Source organism: Cheilinus undulatus, linkage group 20 (genome assembly GCF_018320785.1).
Source record: "Cheilinus undulatus linkage group 20, ASM1832078v1, whole genome shotgun sequence".
Lineage (NCBI taxonomy): Eukaryota > Metazoa > Chordata > Actinopteri > Labriformes > Labridae > Cheilinus > Cheilinus undulatus.
This window is the reverse complement of record NC_054884.1, coordinates 34,835,698-34,860,684: the sequence shown is the minus strand read 5'-3', so window position 1 is coordinate 34,860,684 and position 24,987 is coordinate 34,835,698. Positions and strand designations below refer to the sequence as shown.

At 39.7% G+C, this 24,987-nt stretch overlaps 1 protein-coding gene across 1 annotated transcript in view; it reads right to left on the bottom strand.

The window, feature by feature from the left end:
• Nucleotides 1-14,007: 14,007 nt before the first annotated feature.
• Nucleotides 14,008-24,987, bottom strand: part of tbkbp1 (TBK1 binding protein 1) — a 75,185-nt gene continuing 64,205 nt past the window's right edge. The window contains exon 10 of the mRNA XM_041816000.1: nucleotides 14,008-23,038. Within this exon, the coding sequence (XP_041671934.1) occupies nucleotides 22,910-23,038 (129 nt within the window). The 3' untranslated portion in view covers nucleotides 14,008-22,909. The remainder of the gene's footprint in view (nucleotides 23,039-24,987) is intronic.

The following is a 24,987-nucleotide window of genomic DNA, read 5'->3' as shown; positions in this document are numbered from 1 at the left end:
GAAAACAACTGACTGCTGTTCTTTGTTCTTCTTTTAACAAAGAAATGTTGTCAAGTTCTGATAATATTAGCAGCATCCACGCTAAATTCTTCCGCCATTATTGCTCCAGCCTCTTGTGGCTGCTCACTTACGTCATGACTCCGCCATGCCCGAAAGTACTGCCCTCATCGCTGATTGGTCCTGTCACTTTCTAACTGGGCCCAAACTGTTCAGATGGGAGTTTTGCAAGATGGATCCACCAGTGAGAAACACGGAAACAGGCGTATCCCTCTGCTTTGCAAAGTTACAACTTTTTGGCTCCAAAACTTAGATCAGTCCCTATACTGCAGCAAGCCATAAGGGGCGACTGAGATATTTTAGCTGAATAATTCTGTGGCTGTCATGCTGTTTGTCACCGGGTTTGATGCTAACATGCTGTGTAGTGATAAATGATAAACCCAAGCAGGAAAACTTCACTCCCAAAACCCCTGAAACCAAAAATTTCCATAGAAAGCGGCAGTTTTAATCAAGAATGAACTGATAAATAAATGTTTAACATGCATTGTATTTGTTATTAATGGCATAGAGGTGGATTTCTAAAAGACAGACGAAACATAAAGTCATTCCTGATAAAAGTGTTTCATTATCAGTTGTTTTTGGAGTGCTGTTAATAGCTGTAGGGAGTTTATGTAAAAAATATAATAGAAATGAAAAAAAAAACATCCCACAATACTGCAACATTTTTCCTTTAGAATTTTTCATCTACACATATTTTGAATTTGATCCTGTTCTGGGGTAACCTCGCAAAGCAGGTGGATACGTTTCCGTGTTTCTCATTGGCGAATATATCTTGCAAAGCTCCTGTCTGAATCGTTTGGCACATAGAAGGACTGTGTTGGCTTATTTTAGATTTGATGCCTCAGTGGATCATCTGGACACCCACATAAGAGTGCAAACATTCTGAAAAGGTCCTTTTCTTAATGATATGATGCTTGCTTAATGAATAATGCTTACTTCCTAAGTGTCCCGCTTATAAAACCACTGACATCGTCTCCCTCACAGTTTCTTTGTTATTCCACCTTTACACCTTGACATATAAACTTGAGGGTGGTGTTTTTCCCTTGTTGGTCAACCTCTGCACCCCCCTCCTCCCCCTTCCCTCCCCTCCATTGACGCCTACGGTCCCCGGGGCCATGCTATGCCTGCTGAAGCGCTGTGCGGTGAGAGAGCGCACTGGCTGCCATCAATATGGGTGACTTACAGAGGTCAGCGGTTCAAACGCAGTTCACCGCTCCACGCCGTCACTGACTGCGGCCTCATCACGTGCAGATCAACATGTGCAGGAGTGTCAGAGCGTGTAAAAGCGTGTGTATTAGAACAGTTATGTGTGGGTTTCCTGCTGTTTGATCCTTGTTTAGAAATGTGTGTTTGTGTGTCAGGGTGCTTTTTGGTTTGCGTGTTTCCTCCCAGCCACTGCACCGAGGGTTCGATCTCCAGAGCCACTGTAGGCCCCGTGCCAGTCGACATAATGAGCATGATGTGAGGGAGACATGTGGGACAGCAGCACTGGTTCCTAGCAGAGCAGCGGGAGGTGAGTGTGCGTCCAATCAGCTGTATCACTTCAGATATATCACAGTCACTGAGGGGACAATGTCACGCGACAATCAATACCTGACTCACAGTGTTTGATCTTTAAGTGAGAATCTTTGCGCTCATCCATAGGCATGCTGGGAGCTCAGAGACTCCATCCAGCAACATGGATAAATCTGAAAATGCTGTATTTGTCACTTTTAGAAATAGATAACTCGATCCATGCTCTTGTCTCTGGTTTAGGCAGCAAATTTCAGTAAAACTTGCAGGCCAAGGAGCCTGACATGGGAGAAAATTAGGCCTGGATGAGATGAGGTAAATTTGCAATGTGAGGTTCCATTGTTAAATCTTAATAAAACAATTTGAGGTGCAATAAATAAACAAATATTAAACAATTCTTAATAACTATAAGCCAGATTTTCAAAGTGGTATCTTTGTTTTACACACAACTTCTTTGCAAAGCCTTTCCACCACTAAACGCACACTCCTACGAGGCAATCTGTATCGTTCCCAAGATAGGCTTTAGTGTTGTACAATTGCATGAGCATAAGCCCAGTTTCCCTTTATCAATATGAACATTCCTCTCCACAGTCATTTTTAACATGGCAGAGTTATTGGTGCGTTTCTAGCAAGTAGTCTGGTTCAGTTTTCTACAGCATCTATTCCATCTTCAAAATCCAGAAAGTGCCAAAGATAGCTTGCTGGTACCATCCTTCTTTTTTGGCACCCTTCTGCAGGGGTACAAAGCATACCTATCTGACCCTAAAGGACGGAGCGGCACACATCTGGCTTGCCCACAGTTTCCACATACTGCAGCTGTGACCCCGAATCATACTGCGGAGCAAATTGCTCCCTTTCTAGTCAGAGCTGTTCCACTGCCCGTGCTACAGTCCGGCACAGGCACATTCCTCCACTGTCCTTCGCTGGGGTTAGGCTGCAGGTCTATTTACAGAGCCAGCCGCTGCCAAACCACTTCAATCCCCATCGATCAGAAAGCTCCAAACAGGAGATCAAACATGTAGAATATCAGGTTCTTTCAAAACACAACACAATACATGGACTCCTGAGGCCTGTATGACGAAGCTGGATTTTCTCGCGGCAACAGTGTTGTTTCTGGCCTGGATGACTGCTTTAAATTCCTCTTATTTTGTAAGAATGATTGTCTGTTCCTCCACTGAGAAATACGCTGCTCTGCAGAGTTTCTCCATGTTTGTGATTGGTCAGATGCTGCAAACACCACCCCTTTTATGTGAGCGCACACTGATCCAGATTGGAAAACCCTGGGTGCAATTATCGAGTTGATAACCAGCTTCGTCATACAGCTGATCTGGATTGCGAATGTCTTGATAAGTCAATCCAGCTAACTTGATATCCTGGGCTTGTTAATCCGGCTTCATCGTACAGGCCTCTGATCGTAAATCATCACTATGTCAACATTTTGTCTCATCCTGATGTGAAGGCAAAGATTTAGGAGGTCAGTGCATCACAGAGCAACAACGGTGCCATTGACGAGGAACTTTCCAGGAAATTTAGCCAAAAAAAAAAAAAAACATCAAAACATCACATCCTTAATTCAACAGTAACCTTTTAACTACCTAAAGGACTCACACATGGCAGACACAATATTATCAGGAACTTGCCGGAAGGGATAAAAAATTAGCCCCAAAAGGTAAAATAGTCTGCTATTGACATACTATTCCTGCATGAACTCCCAGTTCTCCTGTGATCTCTGTCTACTGATCAGGGCTGCACAGCGCCATGCAGCACTCTAGACACGCTTCCAGCAGGCGAGGTCACTCACCTTCAATTGGAGCAAGACTGTGGTGCTGCGGAGTCCGGTGTTGATGTTGTATTTGGAAATTGCGGGTTATAGCCCCAGCCACCAAGTAACGGCCTTTGCACACTGAGTCTATTTTTTTGTCTGCATGTTAAAAGAATCTTTTGCCATGTCAATAATTTTTGCACACTGGAGCTGAAAACCATTTTTGGGACACTTATTCAGTTGTTAATTTGCACCCATCCAAGACATTTAAATGGGTTTAAATAGGTCACTAACTGAGTAGCGGCTGCAGCTACCTTCTCTCTCTCTCTAACCTTGTAATGAAACCTCACTTTAAACACTGATTTGCCAATACATTATATGAAAATTAACTATGGAAAATAATAGCTGAAGGCCAAAATTTTTACTCACAGCCACATAACAGAGACTGAAGTGAGAAGTTGTACTCCATCTCTCCAACCTTACGCTTCATACGCATAAGCTGGAGTGGTATGAAGATCTCGGTCTGCATGGAACTCCCCAGAGTGTTTTTTCAGGTACTGACAGCCCCACAGAATCATCTTCACTGCTTCTTTCTCTTTCCAGTATGTCCTGATTTTTTTTTTCATATAAAAATTGGAATTTCTGACCTGTTAACCTGTAAAAAAGCAAATGTCATATCCACTGTGATAAATTTAGATTTTTACAAAGGGATTTTTGCACAGCTGCTCCTTTGTTATTACCCAGCATGCATTTCCAATGAAAATGTGAGAATATATTAACTTTGTCCGAGAAGGAAGACAGTCATCTCTTATTAAAGGACCTAATTCTGTCTTATAAAGAGCAACTTTAATTCCAGTTTTTAAACTGTGTTTACAGCTCTCTTTAAAAACACCTCTGCCTTTAATGTTAACGCTGTAAATGTGGTCTTTTACAGTGAACACCCATGATGCAAAGATCTGATCTTGAGGCCACTTTTGCTTCTCATTTATTATCAAGCCTGACTACAGAATAGAGTTGTAACTTTCTTAGAGTGAGCTGTGGTGATCAGGTTCAGCTCAGTGGTTTCTGTGGTTAATGTGGCCATCTAGTGGGCTGCTGAAAAACTTCCCACATGGAATCAACACACAAGATGAAAAGGTTTTCATTTATCATCTTTACGTGGCTTAAACAAGTCTTTTTCCTGCCTTGAATAAATACGGTTGTCAGTTTTTGCCCTGAAATGAAAAGTAACTTATTTCCCTCTATGGAGTTAGTCTTTTTTGCGAGGTTTTCATGACATTGCTTGTGAAACCAGTGGACTCAGCGATCTTTAAGTGTTGATTGCATCAAAATAACAGAGAGTCCAATGCAAACCTCACTGCTGTTTAAACGTATGTGCTTGAAGAAAAATACGACACATTACTGGGTCATTTGGCATCGAGTCAGTTCTAATAGCTGCGTCTTTTAAGCTGGCGTCTGTTTAAGAACCAGTTTCATTTTTCCTTTCAATTTTATTATTTAAATGACAGAATAAAGTGAAAATATTTCCTCTGCACTACTCTGCCATAGGCACGCTGCACGCTGAGAGGACTTGTGCTTGATAGTATTACACAAAACATAGCCAGCCAGAGAGCAGGGTTCATCTGCTCAATAAGATGCTTTGAATTTTAAAAAAAGCACATTAAGTAAGTACATGCATGCTTATCAGTCATGAGTTAAAATACTGCTAAATTTCACCCATTTTAATGGAACTTTGCATATTTAGACATACACATCTTATTGGAGTAACATTCATGTCTTTTATGTGTTTGTTATACAAAGGTAAACTCTAGATTTTCACATTTTGGAGAAAATTTGGTATTAGTTTATTTTAGAGGGGCCTTAACAACCTATTAATTTGTTGTATTAAGTGGTAATTATCTTAAAATATCTCAAGGTAATTACCTAATAGTAATATGTTGGTATTTTAGAAAGTAATTACTCCATAACATCAAGATGGCATTTGCCTAGTGTATTAATAATCAAGTTATTACTGGTAATATTATGGTAATTCTCTGGTAATTACTTGGTATTTTACCCTCACCTAACCCTCATAATATTGTGGCAATTCTTTGGTAATTAGTTGGTATTTTACCAAATAATTTCCTTGATAAAAGATAAATTTCTATGAGAGTTTCTTTAAACACCCAGCTAATTTCTTTATTGTGGTCCACTAAATTAAAGTGAATTCTTCCTGAATTATTTTGAGTTTTAAGGCTACAGTTGGGGTAACAGTGGGGGTAAAATACCACCTAATCACCAGAGAAATGTCACATTATTATGAGGGATTTCTCATAATTTAGTTATTAATTCTAGTTAAATACTTCCTTAATATAACCATATTTATGACTTATGACTTACAAACTTATTACAAGGAAATTACCACCACATTTTGTAGAAATTCTGAGGAAATAAGAGCCTACTAAAAAAAAGTGTTACCACATTTTTTTTCTCTTTCTTCATCTTTTGAAATGTTCTCGCCTGAAGCTTTACTATATTGCCAAAAGTATTTGCTCACCTGCCTTGACTTACATATGAACTTAAGTGACATCCCTTTCTTAATCCATAGGGTTTAATATGACGTCGGTCCACCTTTTGCAGCTATAACAGCTTCAACTCTTCTGGGAAGGCTTTCCACAAGGTTTAGGAGTGTGTTAGCGGGAAATTTTGACCATTCTTCCAGAAGTGCATTTGTGAGGTCACACACTGATGTTGGACGAGAGGGCCTGGCTCTCAGTCTCCGCTTTTATTCATCCCAAAGGTGTTCTGTCGGGTTGAGGTCAGGACTCTGTGCAGGCCAGTTAAGTTCATCCACACCAGACTCTCTCATCCATGTCTTTATGGACCTTGCTTTGTGCACTGGTGCACAGTCATGTTGGAACAGGAAGGGGCCATCCCCAACTGTTCCCACAAAGTTGGGGGCATGAAATTGTCCAAAATCTCTTGGCATGCTGAAGCATTCAGAGCTCCTTTCACTGGAACTAAGGGGCCAAGCCCAGATCCTAAAAAACAACCCCACACCATAATCCCCCCTCCACCAAACTTTACACTTGGCACAATGCAGTCAGACAAGTACCGTTCTCCTAGTAACTGCCAAACCCAGACTCCTCCATCAGATTGCCAGATGGAGAAGTGCGATTCATCACTCCAGAGAACTCGTCTCCACTGCTCTAGAGTCCAGTGGCAGCGTGCTTTATACCACTGCATCTGACGCTTTGCATTGCACTTGGTGATGAATGGCTTGGATGCCGCTGCTCGGTCATGGAAACCCATTCCATGAAGCTCTCTACTCACTGTTCTTGAGCTAATCTGAAGGCCACATGAAGTTTGGAGGTCTGTAGCAATTGACTGCAGAAAGTTGGCAACCTCTGCGCACTATGCGCCTCAGCATCCACTGACCCCACTCCATCATTTTACGTGGCCTACCACTTCATGGCTGAGCTGCTGTCGTTCCCAATCGCTTCCACTTTGTTATAATACCACTGACAGCTGACTGTGGAATATTTAGGGGCGAAGAAATTTCCTGACTGGACTTATTGCACAGGTGACATCCTATCACAGTACCACGCTGGAATTCACTGAGCTCCTGAGAGCGAGCCATTCTTTCACAAATGTTTGTAGAAACAGTCTGCATGCCGAGGTGCTTGATTTTATACACCTGTGGTCATGGAAGTGATTGGAACACCTGATTTCAATTATTAGGATGGGTGAGTGAATACTTTTGGCAATATAGTGTACGTTACAGCCACTTTTTCCATATTGTCCTCTTTCCTGAAACTTTACAGTTCCTTTGTTTCCTTTATAATTCATTAATTTTTTTTTTGTCTATTGTTAAATTCATGACCAAATCTTCAATCTACCCCAAGTTCCTTAAATATTTTCAAAATAAGAGCATGTCTGTATCCAAGAAGGAAGTTGATTTCCCCTGTTTGAGACAGTAAAGAAAAATGTACAAAATAATTAAACACTACTTCTCTCCCTGACAGTGCCACCACCTCTTTCCTCCGTTTTCTTTGTTTTGCTTTTTATTAATGAATTTATTTTTTGGTTTATGTTCTTCTGGACTTTTCTCCACTTCTCTTTATTTATATACAGTGCATAAGAAATTTAATAGACCACCACCCAAAGTAAGGTTTATGCCACAACTGCCCTAAATTAACAGCATTGGTAATTACCAAAATCATTTTTTTATGTTTCTGCAATGGTTAATACACCAATGTGTAGAAGCTCTTTAACCCAAATGATATTTTTAATTCTAAAAAATAATTATAATTGTTATCCATGAATTTTCAAATTTACTGATTTAAAAAAAAACAGAAAAAATAGTAAAGCAAATTCATATTTCTTGATTAATATGTCAAATTATAGTTATTTACTTGCATTCCTGAACAGAAAAATGAGTTTTAGTGGTTGAATGTTGTGACTTCTCAGAGAAGCCCAGTGAGCCGGCTCAAATTTGGGTTTAAAAAGGTGAATTCAGTTTGAAATCCCTCATTCCTGTTCAAAATGGTAAAACATGGAGAGCTCACTGAAAATGAAAGAGTCTGCATTAAAGCACTTCATGATGCTGGATGGTCTCTGAGACAAATATGACAGGTGGTCTAATAAATTTGTTAAGCACTGTATAACAACTGTGTCATTCAAAGCAGTTAAGTTCTGCTTTCATTTGCTTTTATTAGTTTGATTTTGTACTATTCTGTTCATAACAACCCAAATAGATAAAGCTGTAGAAATCTTAGAAAATGATTAAAGCATTTTTTTTAAAAATGTGAATTAAACTGAAATAAAAACTAAGCATAAAAAGAGGAAAATGCAAATAGGGGGTTTTCAAAATAAGATAACAAGGGAGATTAATTACGATTAACCACAGAAATTTTAAAATTTAGATTTTTAATCATTTGAAAGCCTAAATTAAAAAAGGTTTTACGTATTGAAGTGTTCCTGAGGTCAAAGGTCAGGCATTTGTTGCTGGTTTTTCATCCTCACCTCCCACATTAGGGAATGTTCATAAATCGTTGGACTGTCTTTCACAAAGTAGAGAACTTCATACCATTGTTGAGGGCTCCTGTTCCACCCAATTCTGGTCCTATCTCCTGTCATCAGTTAACCTACTTACTGTACCCGTTGAATGCTCCAGGGTTTTTTTTTTTCTTTCACAATCTTTTCTTGCTCCTGTCCTAACTTTTTTGGAACATGTTGCAGGCAGTAATTTCAGAATTTCTGTATATTTCCAAAAGAGCTCTAAAATAAATCAGTTTTAAGTATCATGTCTTTGTGGGGTTAGGCTGAACATACTTTGCAAATCACTGTGTTCTGTTTTTATTTATTTTGCACAGTCCCAACGTTTTTGGAACTATGCTTTGTATAACCAGTGCAACAGTTCATGCTTGGAGAGGCTTACTGGGAATATGTAAAGCCTTGTGATTTCTAAGAACTGTGTGTTTATGTGTATTTCAGTGCCGGGCTGCTCTTTTCATGGAGGAAATGTTGTTTTTGATCGTGAGCATAAAGTGCTGCTTTTGGTGACTTATTGACTGACTTGTGTGGTTTTTCTCCGTTACTTCTCGCTGTAGCATGCACCTTAGTGTGTAGCTTCACATGTAAGTCTACGGGGTTTGTGGTTTTGTGGCCCCGGATGGGTGGGTGCATTTCTCTTTTTCCTGAGGTAGGCTGCTTATTGAGGTTAGCGGCACAGAGCTAAAATGGAGGAAGCGAACCCGGTGCAAAGCGGCAGCAGGGAGGACATGATGTGAGGTAAACAAAGCAACACTGACTTCACACAAGACCAATCAGGGGATTTTTTTTAGCTTGTTTTTACGTCTGCTCTTTGATCGCTCAGGGCGCCGAACCGCGGTGATCAGAAAATGTTGAAATCTGTTCTATTTTTATGACCTCCTGAGGATCAGTCCAACTCCTCTGAAATAAGGTGTTGCTCAGTGTGCAGGTTTAAGAGGACAGAAAGTGAGAAATGTTTGCTGGATTGCAACTGTCAAAAAACACTTTTAACCCAATATTAAAGACACCAGTCATTTTTAATAATACTACATCAGAACTATTGAGTTTTTGAGTGATTTAGTTTGAGATTTTTTCTTTTCTGTTCACAGTTAAGTAAAGGAACCAGTAAATTTTCTTAAACTATTAACTTTTAGCTGTTCATCAATTATGCAGAGGATAAAAAGTACATTAAGCGTGATTTAACCAAATGCATTTTTAGTTTCTCCCACTTAACTGGGATAATGTGGGCCTAAGGTTAAAAGCTCAACCTTGTCTTTGAACAGGAATGAATTTTGATCAAAAATGAAGTTCAATATCAATAAAAATCCCCTCATTTTTCGTGAAAAATTCTTGAACATATTTCTAAATTTTCTCATAATAACACCCTTCAAATAATCCCCAAATGTTTCATTGAAACTTTATCATTGAAGCCTAAATTTAATAATAAAAAAGACTAAATAAATTCTTAAGTTTCTGAAAATTAAAACAAAAATCCCCAAAATATACAAGTAAAGTCCCCATGATTCCATGAAAAATTAAGGAAAATTCCACCAAACATGCGACCAAATTCCCTGAAAATCCTATTAAGTTATAGAAATATTTGAATCAAATTCCCAAAATTAAAAAAGAAAAAAAGAAAAATCCCAATTTTCCATGAGCACACCTAAAAATTTTTAAAGAGAATTTTCCCCGAGGAACTGAAATAAAGAATCCCCAAAATTACAAAACATTTTCCAAATTAACACAAAAAATGACTAATAATAATAATAACAAACATAAACACCCAAATATTTCCATGCAAATGCTTATTGCAAAAACAGTATTTCTAGTGAATTAACTTTAACTTAATGGGACAGTCCAAACTATTTTCTATAAAATTCCAAAAGAAGAAATTTTACCCATTAGAAGGAAAGCCAGAATGTAATGTCGTCATGTGCATGCAGGGTCTTAAGAGGTTAAACATAGAAATTAATTCATTCAACAAGGATGACCGTCTCAGTTATTTACTATTTATTTCATCTTTAATGCCAGTTGCAGATTCAGGATGTTTGAAGGACAGGAGCAAAAATAACCGAAAGGGCACCTGCTGTATGATGGGGGACCCTGCACACAAAAAGTTGCCATACTATTATGGTCAAATAATTAGAACCTAACCTTGCAAAGCAGATGGATACGCCCGTTTCCTTGTTTTTCACTGGTGAATGCATCTTGCAAAGCTCCCATCTGAACTGTTTGGGCCCAGTTAGAAAGTGAAAGGACCAATCAGCAACGAGGGGCAGTACTTTCAGGCACAGCAGAGTTGTGACGTAAACAAGCAGCAGCAAGAGCTGGTGCAGTTATGGAGGAAGAGGGTAGCATGTCAGGTTAGTTAGAACCCCTTTTAGAGAAAATGTATTTTCTTAGTCAAAAAATAGTTGCATGGAGTGCTGCATGGGTTTTGAAAAGTTTAAAGAAAAGCTTGAAAAAATGTAGTGTATCTCTGGTGCTCTTCAGTGTGGGGATCCAACTTAAAGTTTTTAAGAGGTCTGAGGCACTCAGAAGGACTGTAGATAAAAAGCCTTTATTGCATAGGGCTACAGAGTCATGAAAAACATGCCAGCATGTTTCAGCCTAACAGGCCTTCATCAGGGCAGTACTGACCTCTTAAAAATGTATTTTCTTAGTCAGGGTGCTACATACCAGTGGTTTCCAAAGTGGGGACTCCTGAGGAGGTCACAACCCCCACTAAACAGGGGTCATGGGAGGTTTCTAAAAAAAAACCCCAAAGAGAAATAATTTAAAGTAGTATATTTTATCAATTATTGCCAACCTTCGGTCCTAAAAAATGAAGCCAATACGGAAGTGCAAAAAATTGCTATACCGTGAGTGTCCACTTGAGGCTGGCTGCAGGAACACCAGAAGTCCCATCTGCACACATGTTAAACAGCTGGTTTTGGCACACAAAATAAACTGGTTTACAGCCTGGTTCAAAAAACCAGATATGTCTCATTAGCTAGTGTCTTATTGTGCTCCCACTGTACGGGGGGGAATTTTTTGTACCACGATCGTTTGGATTATATTTAGGATGAAAGCTGATTGGCCCATCTCATTTGATTGACAGATAGCTCGGCAGGCAGAGGCTCCATTTCTGTCAACCGGACTGCTAGCTAGCAGGCTGACAGGAAGTCGCGCTTAGTGGGCTGGCCGTTAGGTTGATCCAAAGTTTGGTTGAGACCGCGATTTCAATATGGAAGCATCCACGGATTGGCTTCAAAAGCTGTTTGAGTCCGCCTGTTGTAAGCAGATGACTGACGTCACACGGGGTTAGTCCAATTCTTTCAACAGTCTATGATTATTGTGAAAATAAATCCTCAAAATTTGAAGAAACAAACAAACCTGGAATAAAGGTGCATTTGTGCTTAAATGTAAGTAATGTGTACAAAAACTCCTTTAAAACGTAAATGCAGTGGGGTGTTTAGGGCTCAGCAGGTCTGGACCTCTACAATGGGGCAATGTCAACCATGGGACAGGAACAGGTGACAGAACCATAATGACATACTGAATGACCTAAATTTACCGCTTGCTGTCAGAGATTATGGTAAAGACTCTATGATACAAAGATAAGGAGCAAATGTTCTCCTGTTGGTAGGTGTCAGGATTCACGTCGTTGACATCGGGTCAGGGTGTCAAACTAGACGATGAAGTCGTGGTTGCAGGGTGTCTTAGGTGCATCATAAATTATGTCACACTACAAGAGTGTTTTAGTCCACGTGCAATCAGGCCCAAGGTTTGATGATGAGCTGCGACCTTGCAGTTTGGACAAAATCTGCCTAAAATATTCTGAGCTAACAGTGATAAGTGGCTTTTTTTCACAACAGCATAATTTGAAAAAAAAAAAAAAAATTGAAAATTTACTGAGGGGTATAAATTCTAATTTAACACACCAAAAACTAAGGGAAACCCAAGGAGGGTTGGGGTTAGGCACCCAAACCCTAAAGGTTAAGGTTACGAAAAGGGAGAGGGGAAAATTAAAAGTAGCAAACCACAAACTAAGGAAAAATTCAACAAGGGTTAGAACAGTTCATCACTTCCTGCCCCACGGCTGAGGTCATCCCGATTGTAAAGGTCTGCAGCCAGATGCCTCTTCCAGTCCCTGCTGCTGAGAAACACCCCCACTGCATGATGCTGCCACCACCATTCTTCACTGTTAGGATGGTAATTGGGAAGGTGATGAGCGATGCCTGGTTTCCACCAGACATAAAGCTTAGAATTGAGGCCAAACAGTTCAATCTTGGTTTCAGAATCTTGTTTCCCACAATCTGAGAGCCCTTCAGGTTGCAAACTCCAAGTGGGCTTTCATGTGTTTTGCACTGAGGAGCAGCTTCCATCTAGTCACCCTGCCACAAAGTCCACGTTAGTGGAGGACTGCAATGATGTTTGTCCTTCTGGAACTTTGTCCCATCTCCACACAGGATCTCTGGAGCTCAAGGTGACCATCGGGTTCTTGGTCACCTTTCTTTCTAAAGCCCTTCCCTTCTGATTGCAGATATAGGTTTTTGCTCCGATGTGCGAAATGTGCAAAGAATCAAATAAGTATGGAACTTTATTGCAAGAATGTAATTTCTTAAAAAATATTTTAATGTTTTTAAATGTTCATCTGTTTGTTTTTGCATGAGAGAAACATGAACAGCGAGCAATACAGTGTTCAGCAGCAGATTATGCAAGTTTCTCCAGGGGTATGTTCAGGTGACACCAGGCCAGAAGGGTTCATAGTTTTTGGATTACCCTGAGGTCTCCTCCCAGTTGCACATGCAAAGGTGAACAAGACCTTGAGGTCATTTAACTCCCTCACTTGAGGTAGAGACAATCCCCACCCTTAGGGGGCAATCCATGATTTTGGCTAAGAACCATGGCTGTGGACTTTAAGGTGCATCGCCATTGGCTGCAAACCTCCCCAAAGCCTATTGGAGGTCTCGGGAAGCCAATAGAACCACATCATCTGCATAAAATAAAGCTGAAATTCTTAGTTCTCCAAACAGAATATTTGAATTTCTTAGTCCTGCTTACATTTTGCAGAGAACGACGACTTTACAAGGACTGAACCTACTGTATGCTCTTTGAACATTTACAGTCAGGTTCATAAGTTTTAGGCATGTAGGGCACTAATGATTCATCATGGGGCCTGAAGTGCCACAACCCGGGCCTGGAAAGTTAGGAGACTGGCAATCCTCAATGGCATCTCTCCACCTTTTCATTCCTGGTCATACACCCCAAAACCACTGGTGGTTTCTTGGCCCCTGGGGAAATCCACCAAATGACCAGGGGCTTATTGCAACCCTACTACCTGACCCAATCATGCTTTCTCACCACACTCACCCTGTGGACTTAGTTATTTTCTCAACAGATTATTTTCCCAGGCCCGTGGGAATGCAAAGACATCCAGAGCAGGACTGGGGTTGTGTCAATCCTCTCTCTGGCCCAGTGGTGCTCTCAGGTGGCTTACTCGTCACATCCACTCCTTACTTAAGCCTCAATTTCTGCCACAAACATGCCTAAAAAAGTTCTGCACAGTACTCTGTTTCTCCCTAGATTTTGAAGCTTCATGTGTCCCAACCCCCTAAGTTTAAGAGAAGTGTGAGGTGCAGCACAAAGACATTATTTTTCATACATTTTTAAGTGCAAGTTCCAGTTTATTTATAGGAATATTTACAGACAGAGAGAAAGAGGAAGTAACTCTTTATTCCTCTGTTGGTCACACTCATAAAGTCCTTTAATACCAGCAGAGACGTCCCACCATAAACAAAGTGGACATTAGCTCTCATTAGTGTTGTGGAGAGTTCATTAGTGCTGAGGTCTCAGTGTGCGCTTCTTGTTAAACAGCAGAACAACCTGACTCACGGTACTTTTAGGAGAGTGGAGCTGTACAAGAAAGAGAAATGAAACTGGTCACTGTCTCCTGAGTAAATCTGAGTGAAACTTCACATTAAAGTAAAAGAAAGTTGCTGGATTAGTCTCTGTTGACCTTGAGGGAAAACAAGGAGTGAGTTTGCTTTTTAGACACCCAAAAATACGAAAGAGATGAGATCATTTTTGATTGTTGCATTTAAATTCGTACATCATGACAGTAGTTTGACGAAAAAGTAAAGTAATCTTAAACCTGCTTTACCCATTATTAACTTTACATAATAGACCTCAGCACATTTTCTGCATCACAGCATAAACATGTATGCTGTACACATCAAGCTCATTATAGGCGTGTTTCTCTTTGATGCTGCTGGCCAACAGGTTGTAGCTGCTAACAACATCCCAGAAACTTTAACCACAGTGCAACATTTTCCCTCACACTTACATGCACAACTAAAACCACAAACGAGTCCAAACTGTTTTCTGACAAAACAGGAAATAATTTGTCTTCTTTGGTTGTGAGCCAAAGTAGGTCCTCTGATTCAGGAGGTCAAAAAAGAACAATTTTTCAAACATTGCACTTTTCATTTACGATGAAAACTGCCACTCTGGTTTTTTGGTTGTGACTTAATTTTGTAGATTAAGTTTGACTGCTCTGCAAACATCAAATCTAAGCATATATATTGGTCTAATTTCTTGTCAGAATACGTTAATACCTTTAATATGAGCCACATTCACCCAACGAGTACAGATAAGCATCTTATTCACAGAAATAAAACTACAAAGACAAGGCCTAGACTTTTTATAATTGATATAATAATCTGCCAATGTGGAAAGCAAATTTTACTTTAAAGTCTTAATGAAACGCATGAACTAATTAAAAAATTGCATCTGTTTTAAAGACATTAGGCAAATAAAATGAGCTTTTGTAGCAGAATTAATGATTCCACTTGCCATCACTCAGTACTTCTGGTCTTATTTATTGCGTTCTTGATGTTAATCTGGACCTGGTGTGTGATTGTGGCTTATATTAAGTTGAATAAGATATTTTGTCTAGATATTAGACAAATGCACATCCTTAGATTGTAGTTTTTCAATTAGGTGGTTATGATTCAACACTACATCATCAGCATAGATGTTAACTTTGCACACTCTGTGTTTCTGAATTGCATTATACATCAGATCAGAAAAATAAGCTCAGAGACTTAATATTTCTTTATTCTAATGGAAAAGCATTTATCTTTGATTCTTCTTTAGTATAAGTGTGGTCATATATTCAGAAGTGATGGTTTAATTTCATATATACGAGCTCTAAAGTGCTCACACATTCCTCAGCCTATAACAGTTGAATTTTCCTTTGCAGGCATGTCTGTAGTTGGATATTAGTCGACTAGAGGACAAACCACTACATAGTGAGTAAGAGAGGTAAAGTGTCGGGTAGTATTTGTCTATAACTGGCATATATTTCATATTTAGAGTGTTGGTGGTGGCTAGGATTATATATATGGATTTACAGACACTCCAATTTGAAGTTGTTGGATAATAGAGTACATTAGTTTGACATACTTGCAAAATACCTGTCTGTACATAATTTTAAATATTTGTACATAGTAGTATAGGAACAAACATACAGTGAAGAATAGTTTGGAGTCATTAAAGCCCTCATCAATAGCTCTTAGAAGGATAACTGCAGTTTAATTGTGTTTTAATCACCATGTTGATTGCTGAATTCTCTGAGAGTGGTCATACTGCAAAAAACAAGTCAAACAGACGGTCAGATGATTAGGTGGTGTGGAAATAAGCCGTATAAAATTCATTAAAATCTGGCTGAGTGATACGGTTAATTACTCTGAACTTTACTTCCTGTTCTTGTGAATTTCTGAGCGGTTTTCAGGGTTTCCCCAGGATTCAGTTTCAGTGTGTAGTAGGTGTTTTTTTCCTATATCAGCCACAGAATGAGGCAGAGCTCTGCTTTAAATAAATGTTCTTTCTTATCAGTCAATTATGAAAGAAACACATCCAAGGGCGGGTGATTTCTACTCTCCTGATAGTGCTTACTTGAAGGAGGTTTTTTTTTTTCTAGTATGCTTTTCTGATAAAATGCTGCAACATGAAAGCAAAGGGACTGCTCTTTTTCAACCTGGATGAACCGATCTTATAGATATTTCTAGTACCACTTTATTCCTTGCTTGTTTTTTTGTTTCACACATTATATTTTTGCCTCTGCACCTGCGATAGCTGGGGAATCTTCATGGGGGATTTTCTTCAAACTCTGCAAACATGCTCACTCTGACTCGTGGAAGAAGTGATACAATTTTAGAGGTAATTGGTCAAAGGTCAAGATCATTGCACCTCATGATCATCTCTTGCTTGTGAATGTGATAATTGAAGAATACTTACTGGAATTTTTTTAAACTTTACACACATATCCGCTCTGACTCAGAGGAATCTATTAGATTTTAGAGGTCAAAGGTTAAGGTCATTAGGCGATCTCTTGCTTATAAGATTTCTACAAATCACAGTGCCACAGAAACCATCCCTGCCCCTCTTCGTGACCCACCACTGTACTCTGAAATTGGATTTCTTGCAGAAGCATATAAACACCTGGTAGTAGTTCTACTTCTTGAATGAAGAACTGAAAACATTATTAACAGAATTACAGCAAAAATGTTGAAAATGTCATGTTTGGAGTGCCTGGCATATTAGCAGTAAAGCTGGCCAAACACTGCAAGATTTTCAAATTGTTGACAGTTTTAAAAACATGAGACCACAGACATAAGGTCAGTTTAAAACAATTCGAATCCTCTGTATGCACACACTAAACAACTTAGCAAGGCCCTGAGGTTTGTAACAATCTCACAGGGGAAATTTAACCCACATGAGATCTTGCAGAGACTTGTGTGATTAAGTACGATTTAAGAAGTAAAAAACAAACATAGAGGACGATGGAAATCCTTGGCTGCCCTGGCCTGAGTCATAGTTGCAGGAAAAAAAAAAAAAAAAAAAAAACAAGAGAAAAATGAGCATGGACTCATGCCTTTTGATAATGTTACTGAGTTGGGAAAGTACGTTACATCTGATTGGTGGTGCTAACTGGTCCGCTTGCTCTCATTGGTTGGTGCAGGTATTCCATGAGAGGCAGTCTAACATAAAATCTAGGGATGCTTAAAGCTTAAGAAATGAAGATGACCAAAAAACTCTAGCTACTGTGAGTTTGTTGCCTAAAACGCCACCAACTTACCAATATTTACAGCTGACATATTAACAGCCTATATCAGTTGTAAATACCGACAGAAATGTTCATTTCTGCTGATACTGACTAGTATCAGCAGTAAAATATTTGTGTGGGAACTAAACAATTATTTGGACTAATAATCTTTTTCACCAACACCAACTGGGAAACACCCCCTGATAGTCAGAGGGGTGAATATCTTGCCTAAAGTCTGGCTTAAAATTGTGTAGGTCATGGCCAGCTTTCAGGGGAAATAAGCCAGAAGATCTAAAACAGACATGATAGTTTGGCTGTAGAAACGCCATCTCTGTCAGAACGAAAGTGCCATAATTTGGCTGTATTACATATTTTCAGGTTTTAGATTTTTTTTTTTTTTAAATTCGGCTTTATTCAAAAACAAAGTCTGTGGGTTGCATTCATGAAATAGCAACATGGTAAACATTACAGTCCAAGCAAGATCTCATGAAGAAGACAGAAAAAGGTCAGCAGTCTAAATTATGTATAGACCTATTTTATTATTTTTATTTTATTTTATTTATTTAAAAGGGACAAAAGCACATCAATGAACAAACGTACTAAGTACAATTTGTAGAAGTAGATATGCAACGGGGATTCACTTTAGCTTAGTTAGCTTTAGCAAAGCTAACATAGCTACGCTATCTACATAGTTAATGTTACTTCCTAAGCCAATGTAGCTGAGTTAGCTGCAATGTGAGCTTTAGAAGCTGTAGCAAAAGCTAATGTAGCTGGGCACCATATAAAGTAGACATATAGTTTACATAGCTAATGCTAACTTCGTAGCTTCCTTTGTATAGACATCCATGCAATTCGTGAGCTTTAGCTTTAGTAATGTTGGCGACAAAGGTCTGCTATATATGTAGCTTTTGCAGCTAACAGAGCTAAGTGAGCTACACTGGCTGCATTAGAATGTTTTAATGGACAAGCTTTATTCCTGTTTACACTGCTGTTTTCTAGGTAAGTCCCTGTAAAGTGAAATCTAAACTTTATGTCTTAACACACTAGACATGTTGGACTAATAATGCTGTAAACATGTGAAAACACTGAGATCTTAGTGTGACTGGATTTTGGATTTAGACCATCTTTTCTGGCCTGGTTTTATTTGAGCAGGGCAAATATAGGAGCCCATGATATCACCAGTGTGGATGGGGAATTGCCCCGCCCCCCTAACGCTACAATGATATAAAACCACCAAGTAGTTCATCTCAGTACAGTCTGTTGTTAGCTGATGTCTACATTGCTCACATTGTGAGTTATAGGCAAGCTACATGCCATGTTTTTGTTCACTGTGAGGTAAATTCCCTAAATTTTCCAGCTACAGTGACCTACAGGTCATTAAAAGCATCATAAAAGAGAGATTTGTACCAGAAAACAGTAGGTTTAATGCCTAGCTTCAGTCTCTCTACTCTGGCACAGAGCCAAGGAGCTTATCTCTGATCAGAATTATTTTAAAAAATGTGAGACGTTTGTGTTCCTCATGAGTGGGCGTGGCTTCATCTAATTAAATCACATGCTGCACCATCCTGGAGCAGATTTTACCGCCTCATTTTTCATGATTTTGAAGCTTAATTTTATCAACTTAGAGATGTTTTTGATGACTGAAATTTGGCCTGGTGGTTCATAACATAGTTGCCTGCCATACAACATTCCTAAAAGACAGATTTATTTTTCATCATTTTACAGGGACTTTAAACGTTTTGTAATTTGATTTGGTCAGGTTTTTGACTTTTAACTTTTGGTATTCTAACCTTTACCTTAGCCCATACTCTAACCTCACTGGAAGTGTAACAGTTTTATTTTGAAAGTTTTAGCGTGTATTTTGGTCCTGACAGACATGGCATCTCACAGTAACGACTTGCAGGAGGGGGCGTCTGAAAACTACGGTCTGCAGCCAGACCCCTCTCAAAATAGAGGAAGTCATAGTAGCGGTAAGCAAGAAGTAAAAAAGTTGAGCAGTAAAATTCAACAGCTATGAAAAAGAAAACTGTCGTACAAATATGCTTTCCAGATATTTTTTGTGGGGTTACTGCACAGTCAAGCTAAGCTGTTGAGATAAGTGAGAGATACTTCCAGATTCTTATACTTTTTTTTTTTGACCAGTTTAAGAACTCAGGAGAGAGTCAGCAGTATCGAAAAGCAACAAATGCTCAGCTTGCAAGCTAGTCTGCAAGCAGCAGTGCAGCAGCTTATCTATGATCAGTTCTACCGATTTTCAGTGCTGTCAGAGATTTCAGCAATTAAGTGGTTGAAGTGCAATGTCCTTATAACAATGCAGTGAGTCTCCATATCTAATAAACTAGGGTACATAAACCAGAGTTATCCTTTAATCACATGTTCTTTGTTGCCCTTTAGAAAATTCCTGTTGTTTTGAGCTCTTACGGGAAACTTAAAGCCCCGAGCAAAGCCTTTACAGTGATGGGACTGAATGTTTTGATCAAAAGTTCTTCAGGTGGGTAGAAGTTAGGTGATGCAAACCTTACATCACTGCCCTGTGTACTCTCATCTGCCTTATTTCATTTCCTCAGCCTCTTAAAACCGTGTTAAATGTATGGGTGGGTTAGTGGGTGTTTAGGGACGTCCCCTATGTTAAAAACATGTAACTGAAAGCCTCAAGTTAGCTGACATCAGTGTAACTTTGTGTTTTTTTCTTTTTCTGTCAAAAACAAGCAAGTTAAGATCTGATAAAAACGGAACCCTTGATTTAAAAGAAGAGAAGTGTCTTTGCTGAAACCCTGCAGAGATTACTTTGCTGTTGGAGATGCTCTTCCTGCAAATATGCTTCAAATCCTGCAGATTTGTCTTCAGAACAGTCCAGAAATCTTCATCCCATATGAGCCGGCTGTGTCTCCTCATGTTTTTTGTTGGGTGGTCTGGGCAGTCGTGACATCAAACTGTTTAAAAGTCAGATCTTTAGGAAGACCGCGGGGAATCCCAGGAGAAAATTGAAAGTCTTTTTTACAGAAAAAACAACCCCATGTGATGGGATAACGCCTCCATTACTCCTTATATACATCAGTGTACAAGCACAAGGGAGACACCAACATGAGACACGTGGTGCGTTTACATTTGCAAAAATATATCTCCATATTTTTTGCCTTACAGATTGACAATATAAATAGTAAATAATCGAGGAAAATATATACGGGGACTGAAAACCAATACATTTTATAGGCTATGCTAACTTAAAGTGCTAAGATACTTAGGTTTTTAACAGGCTGCAAGCAAAAAAAAAGGTATATTCTGAAAAAAAAACAAAAAAAAAAACGGTTTCTCCACTTGTGAGAAGATGTGTGAAGATCGGTGCCCCGCCCTGCAGGGCATCATCTCAACTCAGGGTCAAGCTCCACCAAACAAACCTTCACATTCATTAACCCCCAGCTTTCCTGTGTAAAGATGAAACTGGAATGTTTTAGTCTTTCTTTACCTCCGTGGAAACATACTGACTAGTTTAAAAGAAGTGAAAGTGAAGTGGCATCAAACCCTGATCAATAAACGGCTCACAACAAAAAGCCCTTATCACACATGCACAAAACTCCTGAAACATTTGGAGCTGAGATTTTCACACAGATTTTAGCTATGCTTTTTCCTGCCAGTCCTTTAGAACAATCTCAGTATGAGTCATGATGAGCTGATGTGTGAACCTGGTAGGTAACATCCAGGGAAATTAGCTGTGAGTGAGCAGGCGGGTGTTGAAGTTGCAGGATGTTTGTTTTACACATTGGTACACAACACGTGCAATCTTCGCTGCTGAACAAAAAAGTTAATAAATATGGAGTTTTAAAAGTGAATGAGCATTTTGAAAGCCTTTGCACATGGAAACTGTTATTTTTTGGATGTTTTTTAAAATCCTTAAACTGACAAAACTGCCATGCCTATAGACATTGCAATACAGAACACTTCATATATTTTGGTTATTTGCTTAAGCTCGTGTGCCTCGGTGCTGTGCCAAATTAAAGAGTGTGCAACTTTTCAATTTAATCTCTGTTACATGGCTGTGAGAACAAATTTTGAACATGAGAGCCCATACTGATGTTTTAAATGACAAGTCAGCCAACTGCTTACACTGCTAATGATTTTTTATTGCCTCTTTTGGCGTTACACACACAATGCTTTTTGCCCAACAGGTTACTACCTCTTCCCAGCAGAAAACATCTGATTTCATAAAGGTTTAGGCAAACTAGATGCCAGCTTTAAATTGATTTGACACAACATATGAACACTGGCTACTAATAGCTGATGTTTGTCAATAGAAACAAGTGTTAAACATGCATGCATTGGTGCATCCCTAGTTGAAATCGTCACTATCTTCCAAAAATTCTTCCTAACAGGGTTGTCTGTATAAAGTAAAAGCTTGGTAGTTACAATGGCTGGCTACACACCTGTAGGTTTACCTTCTGCTGGTATGCAACAAAGTTCTCAGAAGTCAGAGAGAAACAGAAACAGTGCATACGTTTTTGGTATTTCCACAAGTTGGCAATTAAAGGGAAATGGAAATTGGAAATTTTCTTCTATGCTCTTTTCCATGCATTCTTAATACTGTAAATACATCTAAATTACAATCAGCACATTATGATTAGTTATCGTGTCAGTCTTGGTTGCTCTCTCCACTGTTTTTTATTTATTGTTCACCCTACAGCCTGCAGTTAGTGTTATGCTATGCCTTGCCTTGTGAGACATTTCAATCGGGGGAATTCTACAGCTGTGAGTGACGTGTGAACGAGCAACACAGAAAGATTTTAGCAACAATCTGCCCTGAAATCTTCTAGAAAATGTGGGTGCGCATGTGTAAAAAGGGCAACTTCAGTACCAAAGACTTCCATAAAATGACTTTGTACATCCGCCAGACCGTTCCCAGAAGCCTCCTTCCACCAAACCCACAAATAATCTTCTAAAATATCCTGTAGTTTGAGTAAGTAACAAAAATGTCCGAGCAGGTGTACCGTGTTGTACGCTGTGAGAAAAAACACCTCATTTCTCCCTGATCCGTAACTGTAACACTGAAAATAACTCTTCAACATGCAGAGCCCCTGATCCATCCCGCCTGCCTCTCCTACCTTGTCTTTGGCTTACTTTGCTAAATCAAAGTGTGCAAACTACACCGTGAAGCAGAAAACAACACAACACCTGAAACTGCCTGAAACCACACGACAAGACTCGTAACGAAACATCAGCAACCAGAGCCAGTCATAGTACAGGCGAAGCTCTCATTAAAGGACCCTTCCTCACAAATCTACTCGTGTTTTAGTGCTTCTCTAAATAACTGCGCACGTTTTGCATCCCTACTGACGGACTGAGCGTGTTCGCTCCCTAAATGGATCATCGCCGGTGATTCTACGTTGTGACTTCTTTCCCTTTAGGCCGGCTCTGCCAACCTCTTACATAATCTATAAGAGGAGAGAGCGCAGATGTGTGCGGGCTGGTTGCCATGGCGATCAGATCTTGCTGTTTTCCAGGTGGGAGTCGATGTGCTTGATGAGCGCGTCATCGGGGTAACCGACGGGGAATATCAGCTGGCAGAGGGGGCAGCTCCGCATGTCGCTCTCCTCCGTCTCCATCCAAAGCTGCAGAGCACACGCAGACACAAATACACACAAATACACACAGAGACACAGGTGCATATATAGTTAGACTCAGGATCAATCACATGTACTCCTAAACTTACTCACTTCTCTGGATTGCATTAGTCAGCCTGTGGGAGGAAACAAAATTACACCACTACTTGGTGAGTGAGCTCTTCAGACTTACACAATAAGGCTTTTTACAGTAAAATAGACAGACTGGTAGTAAATCCAAGTGGAAACACTCGTCCATGAACAGATTCAGTGTGTGAAGCTGTTAAAATTAGGGAGAATCTGAGCTTATCACAGGAAGAACTGCATCTTTCTTTTAAAACCTTGACATGAATTTTATTTGCAAAAATCCCCCACATAGGAAACAAAAAGTTTATGCTCATCCCAATTCCAAAAAAGTTGGGGCGCTGTAAAATGTCAAAACAGAAAGCAATGATTGCAAAATCTCATATCCCCATCTCGTTTTTTAATGCAACTCAAAAAAGAAGGGACAGAGCCATGTTTACCATTGTGTCGCATCCTCTCTTCTGCTAATGAAATTCTGTAAATGTCTGAGAAGTGAGGAGACCAGGTGCTGGAGTTTTGGGAGAAGAATGTTGTCCCATTCTTGTCTGATGCAGGATTCCAGCTGCTCAACAGTCCTGGGTCTGCTTTGGTGCTCCAAATGTTTCCTATTGGTGAAAGTTCTGCACTGCAGGCAGGCCAGTTCAACACTCTGACTCTTCTGCTTTGAAGCCATGCTGTTGTGATTCATCTGGTATGTGGTGCAAGTCCTTCCCTGAAAGAGACATTGTCTGGATGGGAGCATACGTTGCTCTAAAACCTCTATCAGTTTTTCAGCATTGATGGTACCTTTTCAGATGCATAAGCTGCCCACGCCATAGACACTCATACAACCCCATACCATCAGAGATGCAGACTTTTGAACTGTGTGCTGACAAAAAGATGGACAATCGATCTCCTCTTTAGTCCACAGGACATGGCATCTGTAGTTTCCAAATAGAATATCAAATTTGGAGTCATCTGACCACAGAACAGTTTTCCTTTTCACCTCAGTCCATTTTCATTGAGCTATCAGTCCATTTTCATTTAGCTTTAGCCTAAAGAAGATGGTGGCATTTCTGGATCATTTTCACATATGGCTTCTTCTTTGCATGATGCAGCTTTAACTTGCATTTGTAGATGGCACAGTGAATTCTGTTGACAAACAATGATTTCTGGAAGTGTTCCCGTGCCCATGCAGGGATTTCTAGTACAGACTCATGCCTGTTTTTAATGCAGTGCCGCCTGAGAGCCTGAAGATCACTAGCATTCCAAATATGAGCTTTAGCCTTGTCCCTTGTACACAGAGATCTTGCAGATTTTCTGATGTTTTTATGATGTTATGGACTGTAAATGGTTTAACATTCAAAGTCTTTACAATTTTATGTTGAGGGATTGTTTTCTGGAATTGTTCCAAATTTTTTAGGGTGCTTTCACATTAGGCCCAGTTGTTTTGAACCGCACCGCGGCGCAATTCCTCCCCCTCCCCCTCCCCATTCCCCCCAGCTTGCTTTCATACTGGCAACATCAAACCGTACCCGGGCGCACTTCCGTATTTACTCGGTCTAGAACAGCAGGTGGCAGTATGCACGTAGCTGATTTACAACCCCGCCAAGGAGGAGAAAGAAGAAGAAACTACCATGGCAACCACTGGGGTCATGACCTGAACAAAGATTATTTTTGTTTTGACCCGGCAAAAAGTCCATCCTGATTAAAATCCCTTTTTAAGATGCCAGCAAAATGTGAACAAACTGCTGTGTTTTGGAAATAAGTTTAGTTTTTACGATGATGTCATAAAGCTGATACGATGCTCTGTCCTGTATCTGAGTGCGGTTGCATTCACATCTCATTCGAACCGTGCCAGAGTCCACTTGAATCACGCCCGAGACCACCTCCCC